General features: G+C 35.9%; 1 protein-coding gene across 2 annotated transcripts in view; it reads right to left on the bottom strand.

The window, feature by feature from the left end:
* Positions 1-11497, bottom strand: part of LOC134804615 (leucine-rich repeat-containing G-protein coupled receptor 4) — a 35751-nt gene extending 24254 nt beyond the window's left edge. For both annotated transcript variants that reach the window (XR_010146158.1, XM_063777717.1), the window contains exon 1: positions 11089-11497. Coding sequence is in view for 1 of the 2 variants with exons in the window: in XM_063777717.1 (XP_063633787.1) it covers positions 11089-11424 (336 nt within the window). In the remaining variant the exon portion in view is untranslated. The remainder of the gene's footprint in view (positions 1-11088) is intronic.
* Between the last annotated feature and the right edge of the window lie 1308 nt (positions 11498-12805).

The following is a 12805-nucleotide window of genomic DNA, read 5'->3' as shown; positions in this document are numbered from 1 at the left end:
TCATTTTATAGAGCCGTTACAGGCGTGTACTATAACAGGTTCAAATATAATCACTATAGAGCAATATTACTATATAATAGTATTTGGAATCACTTTTATGCAACTAATTTGCGCTATTAAGGTTCCCTGCCAAGCCGCTATAGTTTTGTGTTTTAATAGTGACAAAAACCCAACTATACAACGATTTTAGGATATAGTGGCTTTAGAGATGACTGCTATAGTACATAATACTTTAGTAGTTTGCGCTATTAAGGTTCCCTGCAAGCCGCTATAGTTTTGTGTTTTAACAGTGAGAAAAACCCAACTATACAACGATTTTAGGATATAGTGGCTTTAGAGATCACTGCTATAGTACATAATACTTTAGTAGTTTGCGCTATTAAGGTTCCCTGCAAGCCGCTATAGTTTTGTGTTTAAACAGTGACAAAAACCCAACTATACAACGATTATAGGATATAGTGGCTTTAGAGATCACTGCTATAGTACATAATACTTTAGTAGTCATATGAACACTATTATAGAACTGTTTTGCTCTATAGTAGCGTTTTTGGGACATATTTATAGCGTTAAAAAGCGCTTTAGTAGTTTTAAAATCCCTATTATATCTCATCGCTGTAAACGTCACAATGACTCTTTTATATCACAAAACTGTTGTATAGTGGTTTTGTTTTTTCTTTTAAAAGACAACAGCGTTATAGCTGAGTTTTTATGTCTTTTATAAACCGAGTTAGATACATAAAGGTAGAAAACGACTACTTGTAAATGATCAATTTGATCTGTAATGGCTACTTATATCTTGCTTATATAAGTTCAGGCCTAAGCCACATAATGTGGTTCCGTACAAAATATTTTTATATTTTAATGAATTGATAAAAAAGACCCCAGTGATATTAGTGATTGTAGGTGAGATTTATCATCAATGATTTAATACAAGCATAAAATCGTGACGGTTTAGATATTTATCGACATCCATTATTAGCACATTTTTTTTACCAATCTCATTGAAAAAGGAAACAACAGTAATGACTACATCTAAATTAAAAAAAAATCCTATATCTTTCTAAAGAGTTTGTAGGTGCAACTGGGTCACAGCAAAATTCTTTTGGAACCCTAATTTTAATCATGATGGCGGTGAATATTTCGTCCTAAGTTCTATAGTTAGCCTATAAAAGCGTCGGATTTACTTCTTGGCTGTATAGTAGTAACTATGGTGAATATCATAATATTTTATTAAATTATTTTATTAAAAACATAAATAAATCGAGGGGGCATTTAAAATTCCTCATTAACCTAATACTATTCTAACGGTAAAACTTCCGTCCCATATACTTTTTGCACTAAAGACCGAATTATTCGACATCTAAATGGCGCATATTAATATAACGTCTTTATTTATCACCATTTTACTTAGTACCGTTTTTGTGAAGTAAACACACAGCAAGTAGTAAAGGAACTATGAATTCTACAATAGTATAAAAAAGCACTATAATAGAATTTCAAATACTACTATAGTATAAAACAAGCACTATAATGGAATCTCAAATGCTACTATAGTATAAATTAACACTATAATGGCGTTTCTGACAACAAATTAGCACAAGAGTCATGCATTACATCACTTTTATAGACCTAAAACGTCACGGCTGACACTGCTACAGGTCTACTATATCACTGAATGGCACTAAAGATACGCCATTTCGGCTTTATACAACCTTCTTAGGTCTTTTATAGGACCTTAGGTGGTATTTAGGAAACGTTCTATTGACCACTATAGTACCACAAATTGTTACTATATATATATATTCACGAATAAGACGGACGTATGATTAGAAAAAACTGTTCTAATCTATTATCTACATATGAGAATAGACTAGAGCATAAAAACTATCGCTTTCGATGCGTATTTAATTTACAATAAGCAAAAGAAATTTTCATAACATTCTTCATTTTACGACGATCGACAATTTTCGGAAACTCTCGGTTGGTTTCGTTTCGAAGTTCAAATAACCTAAATTATGTTTGTTTAGTTGGTATGCAGTGATTTCGGCCTTTTTTACTCGAAGTAAAATAAAAAGTGCTGTCAATGTCAACCTGTCTTATTTAGATTCTGTCATATTTAGACTTATCATATTTGTATTAATATATTACTAATAATTTGCATTTCGTTGTTTTAAATTTCTTTTCGAGTTATATTATTCAGATTGACTTTTACGGTTTCGGCAACCATTACCATTCGTCCGGGGAACGGGCTGCCGAGAAAGCCCAAAAAATAAAAAGTTGATACGTAATATGAAGTCCATCAGTTCAAGGGATGACTTTAGAGATATAATCAATTCGGGAACTGTTTTCTCGCGTAATATGATACGACTCGACCAGGTAAGATTTTTCTTCTTGCTGAAAGTCACCATCAGATATATTGGAGCGGATGAGGTATTCACAAATATCTGAACAATGTAAATTACATATAATGTAGTTAAAGTGCATGTTCAGATATTTTTGAGCGACCTTGGTGGCTACGATATATATCTAATGGCTCCTCTACACAATGGGCCAACGCCGGTCACTCCAAGGGACGCATTTATGCTTTAGAGGGAGCAAGTGATATTGCTATCTCATTCTACCGCATGGCTGCGTCCCTTGGAGGGGCCGGCGTTGGCCCATCGTGTAGAGGAGCCATAATGGCAACTACACATTCATGAAGCAAATGTACAGTCAGTATGAAATACATAGATAGTGACGGCTAAAGTAGCCAAATATATCGTAATATAACTTTGTTGCCATAGAAATAAGGATGTTTTCCGATATATTTGGCAATATATTTGGGTATTGGAGAGACCAAAGCGGCTGAGCTTCCGTGGCTCGGACACAGAGAGAATGGGAGAGGATCGTGCCGTGAAGAGAGCGTACTTGGGACAACGAAATGAGAGACACCCGATTGGACGTCCTAGGTACCGCAGAAACGACGTCGTTGCTCAAGACCTGCTCAAACTCGGCCATAGCTACTGGCGAGAGCTATTGCAAGACCGAGAAACATGGCGTGATCTGGTGTCGGAGGCCAGGACTCTTTATGGGTCGTTGCGTCACCGTAGTAAGTATTATTAATATCCGGAAAGGAAAATGGGGACTACGTTTGTATGAAAAGGCGATTTATGGGCGGTGGTCGTCCACATTTATCTTAAGGCGAAAATTAATCTAATGAACGTTTTTGCTGACTGGACTGAGCTTATAAAAATAAATAATAATTTAAAAAAATACAATCTTGCCTTTTTTCAAATGACAATATTTATTGAGAAATATGCGAATTAAGTTATCCAAATAACGGTTACAAATAAGAAGTCCCTATCACAGAGTTATGAACCCTGGCAGGGTTGAATGCATAATAATGTCGATATTTAACTAAACATAAGACAAAATCTTTATTTCATTTACGCGAGCGGAGCCGCGGGCCCGCCTAGTTACAAGATATAAAGTAAATATTTATTACTTAACGTATGCGGAGCGAAATTTGGACAAAGTTTGTATATATAAAATATAAAAACACAAAAATGTAAATAAAAAATATGTGTTGTCAATGTAAAATCAATATATCTGTCAATCAGTTTGGTAAGTCTCATAAAGATTGGGTGTTTAATTTTGTAATTATGGTAAATCAACAAGAACGCCGTCGTCAAACAGTATGTAATTTCTATAGTAGCCATCCCCTATGGCCGAAATCAAAGGTGGTGGAACATTTTGTGCAAATGGGTGAGAGTCGAAGCACTATTTACAATATTCTGGCGTCCTTTGCCTTGAAGAAAACCACTGCTAGAAAGCCTGGTTCTGGAAACTATTCCAGCTTGAACAAGGTTTCTGAGAGAGCTCGATTAAAGAAAATTACGGCCGGCCGTGTCGCAAAATCTTATAGAGAGCTCGGAAGAAAATTTAAAACTGACGGCAAAACTGTTAAAAAATATCTTAAAGACATGGGCATCGATAAGCGATGTAGAAAAGTTAAGCCCACTGTCTCTGAAAACCAAGAAATCACTCAGAAAGTACAGCTGCGTAAATTAGTCAAATAAATATTTTACGCTATAAACAATGTCACTTGCGTTATGGATGACGAGTCATATTTCACGTTAGATGGAAACGAGTGGCAAGGCAATTACTATTTTGAGAACACCAATGGTCCAACCGATGAGAACGTGAAATATGTTGAGCATACAAAATTTCCTAAAAAAGTTTTGGTATGGCTTGCCATCAGTCGACGCGGAATGTCTAAGCCTGTATTCTTTGAGTCAGGTTTAGCTGTGAACGCCGACCGCTACATAGAGCGTTGTTTGCCATTAGTGCGGGATTTCATAAATACGAGTCATAGAGGAGAAAATGTAGTGTTTTGGCCAGACTTAGCCTCAAGCCATTATTCCAAAAAAAACCTTTAGCAAAATGGCGGAGTTAAACATCCCATACGTACCGAAGACATCAAATCCACCTAATGTTCCGCAACTTCACCCTATAGAAGATTTTAGGGCAAATCTAAAGAGGCGAGTATATTGCAATAATTTTTGTCCCAAAAATGTACAGAGTTTGATTCGAAAAATAAAATCGGAGCTGAATAAAATGCCGACATCTGTGTTTTCGACAGCGATGGACAAAGTTCCACAGAACTGCCGTAAAGCATCTCGCATGGGAGTAAACTATTTTTTACATTAAGCCTTGATATATACATTATTATAAGAACATCATTATTTTAAAAAAGAATGGTGTTTTTTTTATTTAAATAATATTGAACTATGTCCAAAATTCTCTCCGCATACGTTATTATATAAATAAAACGTTATATAATTCGATGTTTCACAAAAAAAATTTTTTACAGTCTTTTTTATTATTTGGCTGAATGTTATCATTGCCACGTTGGCTGTCGTTAACAGAAAAAATGAAAAATGAAAAAGTAAAACCGGCGCCCGCCATTTTCACTTAAAATTTAGTTCTACCAAAATAATTAACTTAAATTGCAACTGTAAGAGTGTTTTTGTATGAAATGAGTTAATGTGATTATTTTTTGCAATGTATCAACGCTAAACGTAGTTTATAGTGCTGTATAATATACAATATCGTACAAGTTCAAGGAAAATTCATAACTGTAAGTGTAATACTCATGTAACCAATATTTGTTTCATTATGATTTTTTCGCAATAGTACATTACTACAGAGGCCGGGACGAAAGGGGTTGCCGGCCGAAGACATATAGACGGCCGAGCGAAGCGAGGCCGGATAGGTCTGAGCGCGGGCAACCCCATTTCCCGCCGAGGTATGTATAGTGCTTTTCCCAAACATGCAATGAAATAAATAAAATAAAAAATCCACGAAACCCAAGTTTTATTTATAGAAAAAACTAAAAGTAAACTACACCCAAAATATAACCAACACGTACCTATATCATTATCACGCGTATGTTTTACACGAGTCGTGTATTTTTACTATCCGTATATTTTCATGTATCTTTGATTTTTTCGCCTTGTATCCGCCTGACTGTCGTTTTCGTCACATAAGTTTACATAGTCTTTCATGTTGATATCATGTTTCACATACATCGTTGCTTTATGCATGGAGTAAATAAGTATAATTTCCACAGTGTTGACGAGTTTGTAGTTACATTCATTTAAAATATGCCACAAAACTGTTTCTAATAAACTGTAAGCCATTTTTCTTAGTTTCACAAATAATAAAATTGCCATAAGCAACCATATACATACTTCGTCTTTGACTTGGCGGCAGAGGCAGCAAGTTATTAAAATCAATTCTGCTTACGCTGCCAATTCCAACACCTACGATTACAATTAATATTAATTTCATTATTTCGTCGGAACTCATATTAAAGTCAAAAAATCAACAACGCACCATAAATCCAATAAAACAGAATGAATATTTTTTAACTTTAGTAACTTTACCTCCATAACAATTTAAAAAATATAACTACGCGTGTTTGAGTAGACCTTTTTACCGCTAACGTTTAGATGAAATATTTTAAATGTTTTTATTTGTGTAGTTAAATTTATAATTTAAAATTATAAAATTATTGAATGTATTATTTATTAAGTTCATGTTGATTTTATACAAATAAAACTGCAAATTATAGCAAACATTGTTTTTTGTTTTTTTTTTTTTATAGGCGTAGTGGCAGAGTGTCATTACGAACCATAAAGCAAATACTGCCTCTAGTTTTTTTTTATGGATGAATGCCACGATGCTGTGTCACAAATATCTGTGAAATGAAAATTAAAAAAGAGGACTTTGCCGGCCTAGGCCTGCAAGATGTGTATGAAATTCCATTAACGACCTTTTGTCCTAGCCGCACCTGAAACGTCATACTTCGCAGCCTATTATAAGGAACATAACATCAATATTTCATTGCATGTTTGAGAAAATGTATTAAAAAACGTCGTTCAATGTACGTGTGGAGTAAATAATAACACACTTTCCATACTTGCATTGAATACATATATACAATTTGAAAAACCTACCGATAGGATATATGTATTATGTGTTCGAGGCACCCAACTAAGTACAACCTATCAAAATAGTTCAACATGGTTCAACTATGAAACGTAAAGGAATCGCCGTTAAATTTTAAATATTGCTCTTCATTACTCATGCTCTATTGTTGTTCTAAAAAGTGTGCAGAAAATGATACTTTTGTGCACTAGAGCATTTTACTCTGGCGGTACAATTTTTTCCATTGATATTTGGTTTAAAATGGATTTGTTATACAGTTTCCATTCTAATATTTTACTCCCCATTTCATAAATAACGATAATTTTGCCTAGATTGTTAATTGAAAGTACCCTCAATAAATACTGTCATGTTTTAAAAAACACATGCATTTTACTTTCCTCGTATTCGAAATGAAAAGCACTGCCTTCGAGCGCTAAACGACTCGGCAGAAATGAGTCCCTTCATCCCTTGGTTAACAATCTCCTATTGTGAGGTCGTTGTGTGAGGAAAGCCCCCTCTGCAAATTAGTTTCCGACCAAAGTTTCGGTATCAGCACCAGCAGGTTTCGGCGTAAAAATCATGTTTCAGCCGAAGGTTCGGTTCCTGCCAAAATAGGCCGCGCCGAAACTTACAGCATTGTACTTTCGGATCGCATTTGGCTAGTTTCCTATAGTGATCTCAATGAATTCTTATTAGTATTTCGAAGCTGGCTGATGTTTCTTATGTTACGTTTAAAAATAACCTTTTTTAATATCTCGATTCTAAATTACTGATAGGTTATTTATTTCGAGGTAAAGACTGCTATTATATACGTAAGACCCCATATGGAGTACCGCTGTTGGCCTGTCACCTTTAGGCTTTTGGGCAGGACTCAGGACTCTCAGGAGCATCTAGATACTAGCTTAGGCCCTCCGAGTAAGTTGTACGAATTGTTTACGATCTCAAAATCACAAGCGATATTGAACCCATTAAGTCTACTTTGTCTCTTTATGTCTGTTCTACCACTTGTACAATGGGCTGTGCTCTGAAAAATTGTTTGATATGATGCCTACAGTCGCTTTCTACTCCCTCATTGCTCGCTGGCGGCAGGGCGGGCGTTTGCCCTCACACCTTGGCGCACTATGCGGTTTTAGGCAAACTTCCCTCCGCGGACGCTCTGGTTATAGAATGAACTCCCTGCCGGGGGTCTGTCGGGGGACTACAGTATGAGGTTCTTAAAGAAAGACCTTGTACCTACACAAAGTTTTATAGGGTCGGCAAAACGCGTATAAACCCTGAAGCCCAGATGGGCATTTTCGCGAGAAGAGATCCAATCAACTTTTTTTCTAAGGTAGGTAAATTTAATATTTTTCCTACTCAGAATAACGAGCTCTTTAGATCTAGGAGAAAGAAGATAGGAGAAAAAAAATGTCCCAGTAATTTTATTTACTGTCCATTTTGTAACCGCCGTACAAAGTGTTTGAATAATGGTTATGGATTGGAAAAACAAATAGTGGGACGCTTTTATTTCTTCTAGTACGATCGAAAGAGCTCGTGATTATGAGTAGAAAAAAACTTTAAAATTACCTATTTTAGAAAAAAGTTGATTGGATCTCTTCTCGCGAAAATGCCCAGTTGCAGGCGGTCATAGGCTATGGGCTATGTGACCGTTTATCAAAATCACTTTAAAAATAATCTAAATCGATGATTAATCCTTAGGTACATATGTATATTTTAGTTTTTGCACCTGTGCCGGTTAAACTGTTTTAATATTTTTGATCCCTTTTAAGGCAGTTTACGAAAACACTAATCGACTTATAATTGTTTATTAAACACTCTTTATATACACACTACTACACACACACTACTACTACACAACACACACTATTACAGAACACAGTGTAGTATAAATAGACTATAAATCCTAAAACCTATACTCTGTATCTTTAGGTATTTAAATAAAAGTAAATAAATAATTTGTACATTTTCGGGTAGTTATAACATTTAACCAACCAAATACAAAACCGCTGGATCTGGTACAGAACGACCTGACTTTAACCTACATTATTTGATAGTGTAATGTTTTCATCTACCCTCAACTGGCTTAAGGAGCCATTTGAGGGTAGATTTTGTTTACTTTTATTTAAATACCTAAAGATACAGACTATATAAATAAATAAGTAATAAATAAATATTAGAGGACATTAAATTCTTACACAGATTGACTAAGTCCCACAGTAACCTCACGAAGGCTTGTGTTGTGGGTACCCAGACAACGATATATGTATATAATATATAAATACTTAAATACATAGAAAACAACCATGACTCAGGAACAAATATCTGTGTCATCACACAAATATATGCCCTTACTGGGATTCGAAGCCAGGACCATCGGCTTCACAGGCAGGGTCACTACCCACTAGGCCAGACCGGTCGTCAAAATATAGTGGATTGATTTTACTAAACACTACCTAATAGCTCTAGAATATACAGTTTTTCGCAACAACCTCTAACTTAATTGGGTCGACGGTCGTCTAAGGCACAGACATACTACCCGTTCGCTTCAAGTTGGCAATCGGCGACCGTTACATAATAATGTCACAGGTACAATTACTAGTATAACGACAAAAAATATTTCGTAGTTTATTTTTTAATGCTGACTTTATTTAATAATTTTTGTGGTTGTATGAAATGTAAGTAATCATAATAAAAGTAATTTTAAAGCTGCGGTATCCGAGTGGATAAGGCGTCAGAGGGGGTGACGCGGGGAAGCGAGCCGAGAGGTAACTGCCAACTTGAAACGAACGGGGAGTACCTACGAGCTGAACTGATTGATAATTTCAGCCCATGTGTGGTGCGCTTGACGATGGTGTTTTTCGAAATAGCGTTATGAACTGATCGTCAATTTTTTATAAAATCGAATGAATGTTCTCGGTGTTATACACGATTCTTTTACACATTCTTTTTAGCTCTACTAGGCGCAAGCGAGGCTTTAGCTAATGAACGCAGTTTAATGTGTCAAGCCTTTCCTTACCTACCTAACTACGTGTACCTAACCTAACCTAACCTATTGTGAATGGTTAAGTTAACGTATACCTATTCTTTTAATTCGCCCTGCGATCCGACACGCCTCGGTCTACTATAGTTAGAAAAGTTTTCTATTTTTCGTAGAAATTTACATCGTAAGCGCGGTCTGGAAAACCAGTCTCGCAATTATGTTGCATTCTGTTCTGAAATGAACTTCTAGCCGACGCGTACCTACCTATATATCTTTCAACCGCATCCATTGATTATCATAATTCATAATTGATTAGGACTTTGGTATTTATAAGCGATGTGAAGTAAGAGTTGTATCTTTGATGATTGTCAATAAGTACAAATCCTAATTGAACGTTTATGCTTGCTAGCAAAAGGACGTGTTAATCGGGTTAAGGTTAACATAGCAAATATAACGTTTGGGCTAAATAAATTACTTGTTATCTTTGTTTTGTCATGATTTTGTTATTATCAAAAAAGTCGAGAAAAACACAACAAAAAGAACTAAAAATTACAGAGACCGAGCAAACCAACGAAGCAATGAGACTATTTATGCAAAATCTCGAAGCAGGGGGTCTGCTATCTCGTTTAGAACCCTCAAAAGCAACGTAACTGCAATAGCAAACAAGTACTGTAACTTATTAGTACACCATTTGTAGGTAAATACTTATAGTGAATACGACACGTCCAATACGATATCATTCAATTTTAATGCTTTAGACGCGACCTCCGATAACCCTGGCTAACTATCGACCAGCCTCTCCTAGATGTCGTCCACACACGATTCTACTAATGAAAGGTTATAAAGTGATTAAATAAATGATCATCTGCCACCTAAACCGCGACGACATTCCCAATAACACAAGTTACTAGTTTACTTTACCTGTTACCTAAACTTTAAAACGACAAGACGGTACTTCACCTCTAGGACATGAATCGATTTAGAGTCATGAAAATCTCAAAATATTAATTGATTGATTGATTGAACGAGCTCACAGGTCACGGACAACTCAATAATAGGTGCCTTATGACTTATCGAAAACTAGAAAATACTCACATATTATATATATATACCAACGAATTACTCAACTATCGTAATGACATCGATCTCATTTGAGTGGGCATTAATAATTGTTGTTACGGAGCTGATAACATGAATATGGGTTCAATATAACAAAATTCACACTAAAGGGAAATTTACTGAGACGCCGAGACAGTAGTCTGTTGATAGAAGTACGTAATTGTTTACTGTGGCGGAGGCAATAGATGCATTTGTTCTCTGGGTGAGTATGGGCAATATGGGTATACAAAGGACGAGCGTGGTGTGGTGCACCACCAGACAGCGACCGGCCGCCAACCCTGGCGAGGGCGCCGCCCACTGCTTTGATAACGACTCGATCCTCATCGTTGTTGTCCTCTTCTTATCAGAAACCTGTTGTTTACTTATACATCTCACACGGTATTTTGTAGCGAATGACATGAACACAGATCTTAATTAAAATTAATTTCAAATTTCTAAATTACACACAGCGACACGATTTGTGAAATTGATGTTGGAAAAGTAAGAGTCCGATTTAGTTAATTATATCGTAATTAAACTTGCCTTAGATTGTCATTATTCAGTTTCAGTTTTGTGATAGAGAGGCCTAGTTCCCGAAAACTGTGATCTGCAATATCCGGCAGCTGCGAGTGGGATATGTCGAGTCCAATTTTTGTTTCTGGGCTGAATTTATTAGTGAGGGCTTTGGAGATTTCTTCGTAAGCTTTGATCCGGTGGCAGAGGACGAGGATGGCACCGGTGTTGGAGTCCTCCCGCCGGCAGGTGCACGGGGATATCTCCCTGCGCATGGCGCAGTGGAGGCTGGCACCGGCGCCGAGCTGGCCGGCCAGCGCGCACAGGAGCGTGGCCGCGAGCACGTGCTTCTGCGCGACCATCGTGCGTACCGTGCGGGGCTGATCGCGCTACTGCCGCCGCGAAACTCCGACGTCCCGGCCGAGCGCTCAAACAAAACACCCCGCGCCACTCTGCTCCATTGCGTGGTCGAGTGGGTGCGAGTACGAGTGGCCGCGGAAATCGAACTTTACAATTAGCTTCCGATAAGTACATATTTATATATCTGCACATAGGAAAGTTTTCTAGCAAGGCACCAGATCAGGCACCAGGCACACTCAACTTAACAAGGGAAACCGAGACACTAAGTTTATATTATATACCCCCAAATTATATACAATTTAATTTCCTACCTAATTTATTTAGCGACTTATGTAGCGACTTTCATATTCATTGTCACTATGACAAGGTACGAAATGGGGCGGAAATTAAATGTTTGACTGTGCTTACATTGAAAATAACAATTTATTTGCAAATTCGATATAAGTAATAGTACTTAATACAAAATGTTATTAGAGTTAGACCAGATAAGTCTGCAACGATATTGACAACACACGCAGTGCAAGTGTTATTTAAACATTATAATTTAATAGAAGTTTGACATTTAAAAAAACACTTGCACTGCGTGTGCAATTTTATCATATCTTATAATAACTGGTTTGTTAGTTGTTGAATTTGCATAAAATTTCCTACAAAAAAGGTTATTCAAACTTTTGCGCTAGGATCAATATTTAAAAACGGGACCTTAGAATTTATTTTCTCTCTTTAATATCGTTTTTAATATTGATCCTAGCTAAAAAGTTTGAATAACCTTTTTCGTAGGAAATTTTATGTAAATTATTCATGTAATAAAACTTTTTTTGCTATTGGCCATGGTTTACGAGTTATTTACGAATGACTAAAAAAGGGGACCTTAGAATTTATTTTCTCCCTTCAATATATTTTTTAATACTTATCCTAGCGAAAAAAAGTAGCACTTATTTTATAAGAAATCTGAAACAGATTATTTACGTAAAAGATATTTTTTTTTGCTGTGGGCTACCGTTTACGAGTTATTGACTAAAAACAAAACGATTGTAGAACAAATTATAAGTAACTTTCCCACCTTAATATGAGATCACTCTGACCCACGCTTAATATTATTTTTTATCTCCCATTTTACAACAGATTTGTATAATAAACTATATATTTTTATAAACGTAATAAGTGTAGCTTTACGACTATATTTCTTGTTTTCAGATTCCTGCTACACTTATTAAAAAAATTGGTAATTATAAAAAATTAAAAATATGTTTTTAGTGTATTCTTTTGTTTTTTGTTAGAAAGTGCATTGCTTTTGTTCTAAAAATAAATTCCTCATCCATAATTTATCCGAAAATGATATATCACATGCCCTAATAGATATAGTTTTAGAGAAATGTTGCT

Source organism: Cydia splendana, chromosome Z (assembly GCF_910591565.1).
Source record: "Cydia splendana chromosome Z, ilCydSple1.2, whole genome shotgun sequence".
NCBI classification, from domain to species: Eukaryota; Metazoa; Arthropoda; class Insecta; order Lepidoptera; family Tortricidae; genus Cydia; species Cydia splendana.
Note: the sequence above shows the minus strand (reverse complement) of the source record. Positions and strands in the feature narration are given on the sequence as shown.